This window comes from Grampus griseus (assembly GCF_964374135.1).
Source record: "Grampus griseus genome assembly, chromosome: 1".
Classification (NCBI taxonomy): Eukaryota; Metazoa; Chordata; class Mammalia; order Artiodactyla; family Delphinidae; genus Grampus; species Grampus griseus.
The window spans coordinates 163,990,328-164,006,199 of NC_139017.1; the positions used below are offsets into that span (position 1 = coordinate 163,990,328).

At 53.4% G+C, this 15,872-nt stretch overlaps 1 protein-coding gene across 1 annotated transcript in view; it reads left to right on the plus strand.

Annotated features, from left to right (window-relative positions):
- Positions 1 to 10,730: 10,730 nt before the first annotated feature.
- The window catches only part of RUNX3 (RUNX family transcription factor 3), a gene marked incomplete at both ends in the record, with an annotated part of 60,494 nt that continues 55,352 nt past the window's right edge, over positions 10,731 to 15,872 (plus strand). Inside the window, 2 exons of the mRNA XM_082668787.1 lie at positions 10,731 to 10,807; positions 11,034 to 11,122. Of these exons, the coding sequence (XP_082524913.1) occupies positions 10,731 to 10,807; positions 11,034 to 11,122 (166 nt within the window). The remainder of the gene's footprint in view (positions 10,808 to 11,033; positions 11,123 to 15,872) is intronic.

Consider the following 15,872-nt stretch of genomic DNA (forward strand, 5'->3'; position numbering starts at 1 on the left):
CCTGTAAAGCATCTGTGGGAGAAGCCACTGACTTGGCAGATCTGAGCGACCTGAATCCCCACAGACATGCCGTGGGAAAGCAGAAAGCACCCAGCTTCTTACATGGCAAAACTGCCAAAGACTCAGGGATTGGGCACAAGAGATACATCCAGAAATGCAGGTGGGGAAGGGACTGAGAACAGGAGGAACATTCGAAAGTCTGTAGGAAGCAGTTAGATCCCCAGATTCTCTCTCCCACCTCAGTAGGATATTTGAGGTTTATTTTTTGGAGAGAACAAAAATCAGAGGGTCTCTGGACAGGAGGGGACCAGCCACATAAAAGATAGAGGTTATGTATGGCATGAAGGATCATGAAGGATCAGGAGAATGTTACATATGTGCATTTATAACCCTCTTGGCCCAGAATATTGGCAGCCAGTCCAATACCCTCTAAAGACATCAAGAGAGTCTACCCCAAGGAATCTGAGCAGACCAAGGGGAAAGATCTAAAGATACTGACCAAGGAATTGACCTACTCAGACCCCTCTATGAAGTCCAGAGTCAGGCTGGACTCAATTACATGGAGCTTCCAATCAGAGTTTAGTGCCCCTCTATTAAACAGGGCAGACAGCCAAGGAACATCAGCCATATGAAGAAAGACTCTACCAGGAAAGACAAGACAAAATAAAATGGAAAAAATAAAGTAACTGAAAAGAAACACACTAGACAGGGAGATGAAATCTTTTTTCGAAAGTCTATCATTCATATCTTCAGAGGGATAAGGAGAAGGTACTGCATCTATGCAATAAGAAAAGAGATGAAATGTAATAATTAGAAAATCAAAAAGTATGAATTCAAATTATTATAACAAAAATTAGAAACTTAATAGAGACATGGAAAGAAAAATATGAAGATATCTCCCCCCAAAAGACTACAAAAACACAACACAAAGAAACAGAGGAGAGGATAAGAATTTTAGAAATTATGAGACTCTTAAATTATTTAGAACTTTAGAAGCCTCAACAGAAAGATAGAACAGTGAAAAGGGAAGGGGAAAAAATAATCAAAGAAATAATTCTTGAAAACTAGCCAGGATCGATCACCATAAAAGTTCAAGTCATAGGATTAATGGAATGTCCAGAACAACGGGTGAAAATAGAACCACACAAAGGCATATAATGGTGGAATTTTAGGACACTTGGGACAAAGCATATCTTCAAAGTTTTCAGAGAGAAAAAAAAATAAGCTATTTTCAGAGATTAAGAATCAGAATGTCTTCAGACTTATCAGTAGCAGCACAACAAGCAAGAAAACAATGGAGAAATACCTTTGAAGAGGGAAAATTATTTTAACTATGATTTTTATGCCCAGCCAAACTACCTGTGAAGTATGACTAAAGACGTCATCAAATGCTCATCAATAAATCTACCTCGCATGCATCCTTTCTTGGGAAGCTTACTGGAAGATGTGCTCCATCAAAACAAGGAAATAAACCAAGAAAGAGAAAGGATCCAGAAAACAGAGCTTCTGGTGTAAGAGGGGGCAAAGAGAACCCCAGGATATCAGTGTAGAAAGATCACAGGTTAATAGCTGAGTAGCAGACCTGGAGAGCAACCAGTCTAGACTGGAGCAGGTTAGGATATTCCAGGAGAGAGGACTCCATAAAGGAATCGATGCCATTGAATTTCATAATAGGAGATTTGGACAACTAGTGGAGAGTTTGGGAATACATTTGTGGTAAGCACACAGAAAATTATGCAAATGAAAAGCTAAACAAACTATAACTCCAGGGAAAACAAAAGGCTATGCAAGCAAGGAAATGTGATCAGAGCATACTATATGACCCAGCCGGGAAGGCATTTACCCAGTTGAAAAAAGGAAATGCTAACAGCTCATCTAACCAAAATAACTACTATCCTAGGAGGATAGAAAGGTACATGGTTAAGGAGAAGGCCAGGTAAAAGGAGCTAAATCCTCTTTCATATGGAAAGTCAGTAGATAATATCTAAAACTGAAAAATCACAATGAATTTGGTAAACATATTATTTAGAGAAGTGGAGGAAATACTAAAAGAAACAGTTAGAGGTGTTGAACATGGTTTTCTCTGAGGAGTGGGAAGGAGCGCCTTATAGAAGTATTTGTTTAAATCATGAGCATAACTTTAAGGGAATAATAATAAAAATTTTTAATTAAAAATTAAAAGACAAAGCAGACTTCTTTGGCCAAAGTGATGGAGGACAGAGTCCCTCTCCCCCCATTCAGCCTACTCCCTGGTACCTTCCTCCTTGAGGGTCCGCTGAGACACTGACCCCGAGGGGTTTCAACAAACACTATTTAAAAAGTGTTTAAATACGCTGCAGCATGGATAGGGGAAGCTCAGGCTCTGGGACAGGCAGTGAGGGTATGACTTTGTACCTCATCTACTGTGCTAACACATTACTTCCCTAATGTCATGACAGCTCAGAAGGTTGATAGGAAGGATACTGAGGAAGATGCCTATGAAATAAGAAATCCTTATCTATCAGAGCCAAGGGATGCCTTAGAAATCATACACCCTCCCCAAATAGACAGTTGCCCTAAAGAACAGGTCGGCCTGAGGACATTTTCTGGTCTTGAGTGAGCTTTGCCCAAGGGGAGCAGCAAGAATTGTTGGAGAGTCATTACTCTTAGAATAACCCTCAACTAATGAGAGATGGGAGTTGGTGGATACACTTCCCAGCTCCCTGGCCCTTGGGGAAGCAGTTCTGTGCGGGTTCCACCCACTTCCTCAGAGGGGTCCCGGGGGGGTAACGCTCCAGGTGCCAGAGCGGCAAGCTGAGCCCTGTATGGGCTACCTTCCCTCCCCTGTGCCACTTCCCCCCCCCTTCACCCCTGCTTCCTGGGATCATTTCCCAAATAAACTGCTTACACTTAGTCCTTAGGTTCAAGGTTTGTCTTTGGAGGAGCCCAAACTAAGACAATGATCTCACCCTGTCCTTTTACATATAAGGAAAAACGACCCAGAGAGGGAAAAAGAACTTGTCTGATTTCACACAGCAAATTATTTGCAGAGCCTGGCAGCATGGAAAGAGCATCAGGCCACAAGTCGGGTGGTGCAGATTTGGGCATTAGCTGTGTGGCCTAGGGCAAGTTCCTGCCCCTCTCTGAGCCTCGGCCTGTAGCCTCACTGGCCAGGGCTTTCTCCTTACCCCAGGCAGCCCCTCTTCCTACAATGCTGCCACTTACGTGCAGATGCTCAGAGCATCCTATTTAAAGTCAAGAAAATGCACACACACAGTGAGGAGGAAGCCACAGCCCTGGATGGTAGCTAATTCTTTAATTTCCTTGAGGGCTGCAGAAATTCCTGGGATACTAGATCGGTGGCATATGAAATGCCTCACCATTTCCCAACCACATAATGACACACACCCCCTTCCTTTTGCCTGGGTCAGCAAATTTGCTGGCCAGCACACCCTTGCAAACGGGGTCATTATGATTGAAGGAGAGAGAAAGGGATGGAGATGGGTGGGGGGGACATTAAGACCAAATCATTTTTTAAAAATTACAACCCTATCCAGGCTCCTCCTGGGGCCCAGCCTCCTCAGAGAAAGCAGCAGGGATTGGGGGATGGGTGGGGGTGGGGATTGAGACTGGCAGCTTCTAGCAAAGGCTTCAGGAATTCCAACAGATGAGGTTCAAATCCCGACTCCACCACTTCCTAGCTCTGCAAACTCAGGTGGGTCCCTTTTCTTGTCGGAGCCTCAGTTTCCTCAGGAAAATGGGAGGGGGGGAGAATAATAGTACCCACCACACACACACACACACACACACACACACGCACACACACACACACACACACACACACAAACACCATTTGTTGGGAGAATGAACCGAGGCCATAGGTGCCATGCCCTGGAAGCCCTGTCGTGAATCCTGGCCTCATCGTTTGCTGTCCAGGTGATTTTGAGCACATATATTCCTTTCTCTAAGGCTCTGTTTCCTCAGCTGAAACATGAGACTAACTAATGATAAAATAGACTGTCTGGGTTCAAATCCTGGCTCCATCTGTCCTGAGCCAAACTTGGGTAGGTCAGTTAACCTCTCTGAGACTCAGTCTCCTTGTCTAAGTGATTGGATTCTTGTGAGAATTGAGGTAATTTACCTAAAGCTCTTGGAAGAGTCCTTGGCATGCGGGGAGTGCTAGTTTATGATCATTGTTATGGTTATTAGTATTGCGTTTGCGGGGAGAAAGCACTGAGAGAAAATGGGGGGCGGGGGGGCTCCCTGAGCAGGAAAGGAAGGAGCCCTGAGCCTGCGTCTGCCACGTGTGGCCCTGGGGGTCGGGGCAGGGTGGGCTGGGGACACCCTTCCTTGCTGCCCTCCTTCCCCACCCCGCCCCGCTGAGGAGTGCCCACCTCCAGCAGGGTTTGTGGCCAGACCAAGCCTGTCCCTCAGAAGGTCTAAGCCCCTGGCAGCACTCTTTGATGCTAAAAATAGATTATTCCACCAAAAAACCCAGAGAGAGCTCGTTTTAGGAGCCCAAAGGGGCTACAGCTTGGAGTTTTCTTGCTTTCTCTGAGGGGCCTGGGACTCTGAGGGAGGAAGCGTCAGGGGCCAGTCTTTCCAGGTCTCAGAGGAGCACAGGAGAGGCCTCTGAGCTGGACCGGCGGCTCGGGAGGGATGCACTCTGGCCGGAGAGACCAGTCCTGCAGCCTGGGACTCGGGTTCGGGTGGCCCTCGACTGGGATCGGCCTTCCGAACCCAGGAGAGTCAGCGTTGCTGGAAGCAGGGCCTCGGTGGGACTGGATGGGAGGGCAGGAAGCTGCTGGGAGCACAAAGGAGCCTGGGAGAGTTGTGAGTCAGCCACACGCCCCCTCCTACCACCAGCCCTGCCCTCCATACAGGACATCCTCACCCCTTACATGCTGCCGCCCAGGCTCTCAGACCATCCGCCACAAAACAGCAACAGAAGAAGAGCTTACCCCAGCCAGCTGCCTACCTGTGTTCTTCCCAGGGGTTCCCTCCTCACCCACCCACCCTGGGAGAAGACAGGGGCTTTTGATCTTCCCCATCTTACAGGTGAGGGCAGCGAGGTGGGGACAGGACCGGCTGACATTGCGCGGCCAGGAAGAGCCTGAGGGCACTCTCCGGACTCCAAGGCCCCAGCATGTCAACCTCCCTAGAGGGGACTTGAGGGAGAAAAGGGAAGTCAAGGGGCGCCCTGGGGATGGCTGGGTGTGGCGGCAGCAGACCTGCAGTTGACTCCCTCTTACCACACCTGCGACTGCACGTGAGGCCCTTTGCCTCTGCAAGCCTCAGTTTCCCCAGCTGTAAAGATGGAGAGAAGCATCTCTGCTCTGTCTGCCTGGGATGTTCGTGTGCAGGTGGCCGTGGGATGGGGGAGCACGTGGATCATTATTTTAAGCAGCAGGGAAACTCTGGCCAGAGAGAGAGGCAACAAGTCCATTTGGGGGGCAGCTGGGTAGAACCCGGCCTGTGTTCTTCCCCTGCAGGGGGCTCTGTTTACTCCTCCACCTGCTTCTACCTGCCTTTTTGACAGAGGGCTTATGGCCGAAATGTATCCAACTCCAAACGTGTACTGATGGTGGAATTTCAGGCAGGAAGAAAGGCCGTGAGTGGAGCTATCAGGGTCCCTGGTAAAGCAGATGCTGAGAGTGAAGATTGTTGCAAGATTGTCCTTAATGCCACCAAGCCTATGGCAGCTACACAGAGATGGCAGCGTGGGTTCCAGCAAAGGGAGGGCCTGGAGAAGGGGGCTGAGGCAGGAAGGGGGAGGAGAGGGAGGGGTTTGGTTCTGAAGGGGGCACCGTGAGCAGTTTTTTGAAACAAACAGCAGGAAAGAGAGAGGCGGGGGGCGGGGAGGGGAGAAGCCCAGAAAGCAGGCGGAGGGCAGGCTGAGTTTGATCCTGCTTCCTCCATCCACAAACAGGATGCCCTTGGGCAGGTCTCCTCACCTCTCTGACTGCCCCTGGAAATGGCAGGAAGACCAGTATGCATGGTTGGCTGTCCTGAGAGCCCACCATTGGAGACCCTGTGCATACAGCTCCTGGCATGTGCATCCCACCTGGTACCTTCTTAGCTAATGATCCCTGGCTTGGCCTGTGTATCCTGGCCCCTGGGTGGGCTGTGTGCTTGCAGGCCTCATCCTCTGACCTGAGCTCCCGATAAAGCAGGGGGTGGATCTGGCTGGGGGGATAAGGGGAGATGGGGGAAGAGACATCTTATCTTGATGTCTCTGTGCTGAGCTCTGAAGGTAGAGCCCCCCACCCCCGCTTCTCTGCCCTATCCCCCACCCCCCCACACACACCCCCACCCCCGGGCAGCTTGCAGTAGATATCAAATATCATTCCAGTACCTTCCTTGGACCCAGTGCTGTGATTGGCTGGTTGAAAGCCAGGATTTGAACTCTAAGACCTTACCTCAAATCTGCTGCCTGTTTTGTCCAAGCTGGCTGTGCTGACTCCTAGAAGCTAAAACTCGGGATTAATTCCTGTGATTAGTCTTTTCCTCATCAGAAAAGTGAAGAGAGCCACACCTATCCCGCAGGTTGTTGGGAGGGTCCAGTGGGTTCAGAAGTGTGCCACCTTTGTAAACTGTAAGGTTCATCGATAGGCCTGGCAGCCAATGCTCATAATTCCCCAATCACAGTCACCCAAGGTTGTAGTGAAAGTATCAGCTCTGCACACAGGTTAAGAAAAAGGATTTCATCACCATTCACAGTAGGTGTTTTCTTAACTGACCCCAATGTAAATGGCCCATGAGGTTCACTGGTTCTTCTGGTGTATTATGCCAGTGGATGCCCTTGGCCAGCAGATCCCTCGCTGGTATCCACACCTTCTGGTCCCACCAACCCACTGAGCTGTCAACTTGCCAAACATCTGTTGGGTTTGTTCCCAAACCCGTTCGTTCCAGCTGGGTTTCCATGGTTACAGAACTCCACTGAATACCATGCCAGTGTTGGGCCACTTTGCCCTCAGACCCATCTACTCCCTCCCCTCTTTGGCTCTATAATGCAGAGGTCTGATGCCACTACGTCAGCCGGCTCCAGCTCCATTCGACTGGTGGAAGGCACTAGAAGGAGGTTGAAGGACGGCAGGAAGAGAGGTTGCTTTATTCTTTGTCTCAGGGGCCCTCCATGGCAGCTGAGTCTCCTCTGCGGCTCCAGCAAATGCAAGACTGGCCATCATGCTCCTGCTTCCACTGGGGACCCTAGCGGCAACACTCCTCCTTGTGTCCCTCTTGCAGAATGGTGGCAGTGGCTTCCTGCCGTGGCTACTCTTGGGGCTCCTCCCCACCTCTGTTTGGCTTCTCAGCTCTTCCATCACCTGGGTTGCCAATAATCCCTGAACTAACTTCCTTCCCTCGGTGTCCATCACTCAAAGTGGCTTCTGTTTTCCTAATTGGACCCTCACTAGTGGTGATGTGATGTTGTTCATGGTATGAGGCAAAACGGGAGTGTCTATCTCTGTGAAAACTTTCCAAGGTTGAACACCTTGGAAAGACTCGGTGAAGGCAAGTTGCTAAAAAATAAACTGAATTGGGTATGGGTGAAACGTAAAAGATTGGGCGAAGGAGTCAGGTCTAGATGCTGCGGGGTGCTAATTGCTTTGTAAGCATCTTTACATTTGCATTCCACTTTAAAGAGGACAAATCTGGAAATTGTAGGAGACGCCTTCTGGGCTGGTTCGAGACAGAAGAACAAGAGGGAGGCCATTTATAAATTTAAAGGTAAAGTAAAGGAACATTACTATTTTTTTTAATGATTTCCTTCTTCAACCAAAGTTTTGGATTAACCTGATCTAACGATTCAGAGGCTTCTAAGGTATCGGATTTTTTTTTTTCCAGTGGAGAACAAGAGGACACCTGACTGCCCAGAGCATGCCGAGAGGGTGCACGGTCAGAAGCGGCAGGAAAGGGAATCTCAGGAACTGGGCACCTACAGTGTGCCAGGCACACCCACAATATTTGTTTTCATTTAATCCTCTTTGCAGTTTTGAGAAGTGGGTCCTGCTGTTGGCCCCATCTCACAGGCGAGGAAGCAGGCTCAGAAGAAAAAAGCCTTTTGCCCACAATCTCACAGCTCATAGGAACAAAGTCAGGCTTCGGGAAGGTTCTTTCTGCTTCCCCAGGCAGCCTCCAGGAGTTCGAGCAAAGTCTGGTACATGCCTCTGAAGAGGCACATGGAGATTATAAGCCTCTTGAGGGAAAAACCAAACTTGTCACCCAGTAAGCATTTGCCACGTGGTCCCAGGAAAGCAGTAAACCACCTGCTGCACAGAAGTGCCCCTGGGCCCCCTTCCTGGGCCTGAACTCAGCTTCCCAGGGAGGGGGAGTCCCTCAGAGTGACCAAAGTATAGGTGTTATGGGGGGGCCCACTCTTATGTGTGGAAAAAACAGACAAGTGCGTAGGGTGGTACGTTAGAAACTAGAGGTGGTATCGGCAGAGTGGAAACAACTCCTGGGCTGGGAAGCAGGGGCCCGGGTTCCACTGACTCACGGGTGAGGTAGGGTAAGTCTCTGCCCCTCTGGGGGGCCTCAGTTTCCACTTCTGTTAAAGGGGGTCTTTCCAGTTGTGTTCATCTCTGATCTATTTCACAACGTGGCAGACTCCAAAACGCTCCAAATTTAGTCAGGAGGCCAAGGCCCCTTGGCAGGCTCTACTTGTGCCGCTGACCGCCCCTCCTTCCCCCCCCCACCCCCCGCCCTGGCCCTACTCGGGCCAGGCCAGCTGATGAGTTTCCAGCAGGGGCAGTCTATCCTCCTATGTGACTGTGATGGTTCTTTTCCTGCACTTACTCATAACAGAGCCCAGATTACATCACCGAGCCTCAGACAAGGAAACCAACCTTCATGGTGCCCTCACCCAGTTGCCTGTCTCTTTGAGAAATGTGTCGTCCCCATTCTACAGGAAAGGAAACTGAGGCCCAGAGATGGCAAGTGACTTGGCCCATAGTCTTGCAGCTGGGATCCAGCAGAGCTGGACTGGAACTTGAATCTGACTCCAGAGCCCTGTGGCTTTCATTGTAAACCTGCTTCCTCTCTGGACAAATGAGAACCTCCACCCCCATCCCCTGCCTCCACCAACTTGCCAGTCAGGAAGAGGAGACTGAGCCTTCATGAGGATCTAGATGAGGCACAGACAACAGATTTCCTAGGGCATCCCGCTCCCGGGTGACCCAGTGAGGCTGGGGGCAGAAGCAAGTCTCCCTGGGACCTTGGACGAGCCCCTCCTCCCCCGGATGCCCCTTCTGCTCCGCGTTAGCTTACAGAGAAGAGCGTGAGTCCGAGGCTGGTGCCGGGGTCTGGCCCCAAGCTTGGGCTTCCTGGGAGGGGCCAGGTGGTGGTGCCCCGTCTGCAGAGGACTCTTGGAAACCTTGGGATTTAGCTTAGAGGATGCTGCAGAGCACTGTGGTGTCAATGCTGAGGCCCAGGCTGCTGAGCCAGCGGCTGACATTCTAATTCCACTCCGAATACTGTGTGGCCTTGCACAAGCTGACGTCAGTATTCTGGGCCTCAGTGGTCTGGCCCATGAAATGGGAGAGTAGAACTTACGAGGGAAATGGTAAAACCGCCACCCTCCCCCACAACGCCTGACCTGGTTTCTGGGAACACGGAAGTGTGGCGTTGAATCATCCTCCATGTCTCTCCTACTTTGGAGTCTCCCTGGGAATGGAAGCCTTCAAACAGGGGCTGACAAAGGGCACTGGGAGCCGGGCGTGGGGGGAGCGGGGAGTGGGAGAGCAAGAGGAAAGACCCAGAAGCAGGAAAGCCCAGGCACGTTAGGCTGGAACAGAGAACGCTACGGAGATGCACATGTAGGCAAGATGAGCAAAGAGCCTTGAACGACTGGCGCAGGCCTCAGAACCCGAGCTCTGCACAGGGCCCCTCGGCAAGGCCATGCCACCAGCTTTCCCTAGGAGGGCCTTTCTGAAGGCAGACAGGCCTCGGCGTGAGCGCCGCTGGCATCCCTTCATGTGTTTCCCTTTGTACTTAATCCCAACTCCCCTAAAATCGCCCTCAAGTGCTACCCAGCCACACATGTGGACGCCTCTCCCCAGCTGCAGTGGTGGACGATGACAGCGTGAGAGCCACACGCAGCCCAGGGTGGGGGGGCCTGGAGGGGATCCGGGCTCCCGGTACCCAATGCAGGGCCTGCAGGGCTCCCGGCTGCCCGGGCCAACACTGGCCTTAATTAAAAAGGGATCTCCCACAGGATCCAAACCGCCTCCCCCGCAACGCCACTCCCTCTCCAGCCGCTTCCAGTTCTGCTTCTGGGCCGCGTGCTGAGGCTAGTTCCACAAATAAAAGCCATCCCTTTTTGTTCTCTCTTTCCCTTTCTTTCTTCTTCTTCTTCTTCTTTTTTTTTTTTCTAAAAAGAGAGAGAGGCAGCCACAAGATCTTCTAAGAGGCTGTGACATCACGGCCCAGGTGACCGCCGCCCAGCCAATGGGCCAAGGCCGCGAGCTGACTTCTTGCATCCTGTGAGCTGAGGTCGGGTTGACACCGTGAAGGCCTGGTCCCTCAACCACAGAACCACAAGGCCAGGCCCTCAGCCGCCTTCAAGGCCCTGCGCCGGAGCTGGTTGGCTCCCCGTTCTCCCACCCCCGGGCCGCCCTCGCACCCACTGAGCTGAGCTGTGCCGGGGGCGAGCCTCATTCATTCATTCCCGTGGCGCTTGATGCTGGGCTGGCTCTGCTCTCACTGCCCTGCGACTCCTGCCCTGGCTGCCAAAGGCCCCTTCCCGTCATCTAATGATACACTCTGCATACGCTTCTGTTGAAAATTTGTGGCGAGACATTCCTGTGGGACCTGGAATCCAAATTCTTGGGTACAAACAGAAACTTACTTTCCTTGGGGATTTTTTTTCTCTCTCGCTCACACACACACTCTCGCGTTCTTTGCTTTTTTCTTTTTCATAGCAGTAGGGGGAATAAAGGGACAAAACGAAAAAAACAAACAAAAAGCAGGAGCACCCCCCCCCTTTATTTTCAAAAGTAGCTAGGAAAAAATAAAACGACAGCCAACCAAGTCAATCCCAACCCAACCCCCTGAAGGGCTGAAAGCTCGCCTTCCTCAGAGCGGGGCATGGCATCCAACAGCATCTTCGATTCCTTCCCGACCTACTCGCCGACCTTCATCCGCGGTGAGTAATGATCCCCCTTTCGGGTGGGGAGCTGTGGCCAGTCCCCGGACCGCGACCCTCCACCGCCAGCCCAGGCTGCTTTCAAGTGCCCGGGCTGACTACCTAAATCCGCTGGCTTCTGAAAGCCTGAGGTGGGAAGAGGGCTTGGTGGCCTCCGTGGTCTCCTGCAGCGGAGCACCCTTGTGGACTTTCATCCTCAGCTGGTGGGGACTGTTCGTGGTGGGCGCCATGGATACCACAAGACCTCAAGACCTCAGAGGCCAGACCTCGGAGGGTCGTGGGGTGGAGCGGACACGGGGGTGTCCCTGTGACCCGAGGCTTCCCGCCTCACCATCAGGGCTCCTGAGCCCAGCTGCCCCAGCCCCTGGGCCATCCAGAGAGCTCAGACCCTCTACCTGTGCTCAGGCAGACACTCAGATACTCCGATCCCCCAGAGCCCAGCCAGCTTCTGAGCAGAGCCGTGGAGCAGGCAGGGGGCAAGTCTACACCTTGGGATCTAGAGACCTTCCCGAGGACTTCTCCTGCATTGCATCTTCCGAGTGATCCCTGGGGTAAGGGAAGCAGAGGGAGAAGGGGCTACAGGCTTTTGCTGGAACTCGTGCAGCTCTGTGTGGCCTTGAAACTGGATCGGAGTTGAGGGAGCAGGCCTCGGGAAGTCTTGTGGACTTGGTCCCGGGTAGACATAAGTGTTTCTGGGTGGCTTCTGCCTCTATTCGTGGCCTAGAGGAACCCGGAGGTCGAAGTTACGTGCCTCAGAAAGGATAGGGTCCCGGGATCCCCCGCTTGAAACCTCTGATTGAGGCTAGAACTCGGGGGGAGACTGTTCCTGCCTCTGTCTGGCCCCCCTGCTGCCTTCCTCCCCGCTAGCAGGAGCCCAGAGGGGGGCTGTGGCCCCTGAGACTGGAGGTCAAGAGGCCCTGAGTCTGAGTCCCAGCTCAGTGGCAACCTTGCTGAGCGGCCTTAGACAAGTTACTTAACCTCTCTGTGCCCCAAATGGAGGCCCCTCTGGCTGTGACATTCTAATTGCCTGAGGCTGGGAACGGACTGTGTATGAGGGCAGTGTCTCTGGGTTATACACGGGGATGAGTCCTCCTCCAGGATAGAAGGACTGAGTGGCATCCGGAACTCCAGGGTCTGGGGGTCTGGCGTTGCCTTTGCTCAGCTGAGGTGATCGGCTGAGACACAGAAGTCGGTCTGACTGTCCATCTGCCCTTCTGCCCATCTGCCTGTCCTGCTGTGGGCTAACACGTGACTCTGCGCCAGTCCTTGGGCAGCCAGCTCTGGGCAGGGACTGAGGCACATGTGGGTGCCTATTGTCCAGAGGTTTCTGCGAGGGCTTGTCTGAGAGCAGGACATATTCCTCCTCCCTGGAGAGAAGCTGAGGCAGGCTGTGTGGCCGCATGTGGGGGCTGAGTGGGGAGAGGCGGGGGCGCTCCCGTCAGACCTGCCTGTGGCTGGTGACCGGCAGCAGCCCGAGGTCTGGGAGCCGAGCGCCATGGGCTCCTTCCTTCAAGCGGCTCCTATTATAACGCTGTTCCCTTTGTAGTCCTCGGAGCTAATTAAAGGCAGTTCTGTGGCAAGAAAATAAGAGTTTATAAAAACCATTTGCTGGGTCTTTGTAATCTGTATTTCTCCCTCCGTGAGCAAGATGGAGAAATGTCGAGTTTAAAACAAAGGAAACTTGGGAGACAGGACTAAAGGGCCACCCACCTAGGATGGGCTCCTGATGCCATGGGGCCCGAGAGATGGTAAACGGTGGCACAGAGGGAGAGGAAAAGGAGAGCTGGTGGCTCTGGGCCGGCTGTGTGCACAGAGCGGGCTGATGCCTGGTGGGCAGGGATGCAGATGTGTCTTGTAAGACAGGGTCCGGGGGAGGCCTCAGGGTCTGGGGTCTGAGGCTTTCCCTGCAGCTCCGTGTTCTGTCCCATTGTCTGGTCCCCTCTCTCCTGCCCAGTTCTGTCCCCCACATTCTGCTCACTTCGGGGGATTCTGTCTCCGGAGGCTCAAAGGGCTGCAGATGCCAATTCTGTCCCCAAAGCGATCCAGCCTCTGGGTCCGCAGTGCTCGGCTACATGCTGTCCCATGCAGGGCCCTTAACCTACCCTGAACCACAGACCTTTCTGGAGTCTCAGGAAGCCTACAGACTCCTCAGAATCGAATTTTTAAACGCATAAAACAAAATACAAAGAGCTATGAAAAAACCCCAAATCTATGGAAATACAGTTATCCAACTATAAAAAAGCAAATCTGTGACTCCGTGACCATGGGCCTCTCAGTGGAGGTAGTAATGGTCATAATACAGCAGGAACGGGCATACATGGTATTTCAAGAGAATCGTGACAGCCCTGATGAGACTGGAGGATATCTGTGATTTCCATGGGTGACAAAATCACTGTGGCAAAAGATGCTACATTTTAGTTAGAGGTCAGTGAAAGGAGAGCTGTCACGTGTTTCCCGCCTGAGTTCACGGACCCCCCTGAATGCAGGCCTGCGGTCCCAGCTCCTCAGCCGGAGGCAGTGGAGCCAGCAGGTCTCACAACATCACTGCCCCTCGAGAGCTTTTCAGGCTGGGTTCCCGATTCCAGAACTGCTCTCAGTTCCCTGTGACAGAGAGGTCTGGGGAGAGCGTGAAGAGGCATTTGATTTCCACACGAAGTAGAGGGTGAGGAGGAGACATGAAGAGGGCGGTGCCTACCCCACAGAGCTGCAGGCTGATGGCAGAATGCCAGGCACTGAGAGGCCAAAGGGGGCTCCTGGGGTGCCCTGTGCCCTGAGCAATTCACCACCTTCTCCCATCTCTTCTCCGGGACTCTCCCAGGTAGGAGAAGGGGTATGAATATTCTCTTTGACAAATGCGGAAGCTGAGGCCTAATGGTACACTGTGTGACTATGGGCGAGTCCCTTCCGGTCTCTGGACCTCAGTTTCCCCACCTGACAAATGTGGGCAATGGCCTTGATGCTGCCCAAGGGCCCGTCCACAACCCATGGAGGGCCAGCTCCACGAGGCCCTTCTCTGAACCCCTTGGGGGCGTCCCCCTTGCAGCAGGTCCCTCTCACAGCACCCTCAAACTGCACCCCCATGGACAAAAGTACTCTCCCCAGGACACTGAGGGTGGGCACCCCTCCAGGGAGGGAACTGGAGGAAATGGATCTAAGCTGCCACATGCAGGAATTGGGAGACTCAGGGAGACAAAGGTTTTCCTTTATTCAGTAATTCCACAAAAGCTTATCAAGGAGTAGATACTGAGATTCAAGCTGGACTCTGGAATCAGACTCTCCAGGCTCAAGTCCTGGCTCTGCCCTTCGCTAACTTTGTAGCCCGGGGCGAGCCACTTCACCACTCTGTGCGTCTGTTTCCCCGTCTGTAAAATGGGAATGATGATTACACCAAGTTCATGGGCTCTGGAGCGAATTAAATGAGCAGGGTGCCTGGCATAGAGTAAGTGCTCAATAAATGCCTTCCTTTTTTTAAATTATGAGGAGCCTGGCCTTGTGCTGGGAGCTCAGGTACAAGGGTGACTAGGTCAGGCTCTCCACCCTTGAAGTCACAATCTGGTGTGGAAAGAGACGGGTAAACTGAAAATTGCACTGGGGTGTGATAAATTTATAAGGCACAAAGAACAGGGGGCTGGGGGATCAGAGAGGGGGCACTGGTCAGCCTGGGGGAGGACAGTCCTCCTGGAGCGGGGCCTTGCAGTGTGAGGGGGTGACAGGCGGGGAAAGGATGTCCCAGGCAGAGGCAATGGCCTGGGTGGGCAAAGATGCAGAGGCAGGAAAGGATGAGATGACTGTGGGCACCTCCTGGGATGGCTGCGGGTACCATGCGCGGTGAGGTGCTGGAAGGGGACCGGGACGGGCCTGTCTGGCCAGAGTTCTCTGAGCAGCGGTGGGCAGCTGCACAGCTGAAGACACCTGGAAGGAGTGGGAAGTGGCCTCTCAGGTCTGAGGCAGGCCTCACAGAACGGCCCTGGGCAGGTCTAGCCAGGAAGGTCTGACTCAGAGGTCACTGGATGGCGGGAGAGCTGCCGCGACCAGAGAGGTCACTCACCGTGTCCTGTGCTCAGCTCTGGGCAGTGGCTAAACAACAGGGGACCCTCCCGAGTCCCGGGCACCCCAGGATGGTTGGTCACCCTGGGTAGAGCGCCCTTGGCCGCCTCCCCCCCACCCCGTGACCCTGGGAGATGAAGGTGCTGACCGCCAGCCACCCACGGCCACTCTGGCGTTTGCCTGGCACCACCTCTGCCGGTGCCCTTTGACGGCGGCTCCTGAGGCCGCCCTGCACACGCCCATCTCCCCAGACCACCCTGCCAGTCCACAGTGCCCCCCCAGGCAGGAAGGGCATTCCTGGGAGTCCCCCACTGGCCACAGGGTCTGGGCGGGCATGAGCCGGCCCCACACAGTGGGACTGTGTGTCCAGGCCTCACCCACGCCCACGACGGCGGCCGGCGGCCCCCAGCGGCCCCACTGGTCACATAGAGAGCCCATTGACGCCTCAGTCTTGAGGGGGTTGCATCAAAGCTGAGGCCCGCTCGGCTACCGGAGGGCGGCCAGGAGTTAGATGCCCCTGAGCAACAGGGCCTGCAAACCTGACCTTCGAGAAGCCTCCTGGGGAAGGGAGGCAGAAGCACCCCCTGACCCCAGCCTCGCCTCTGAACCAGTCCAGACTCCTCCAAAGGCGGGGAACCTGTGCTCTGGGCTCAGGCTTCGGTGGGGCGGCCGCAACACCAGCTCCTACTTCCGTCTCCTGGGG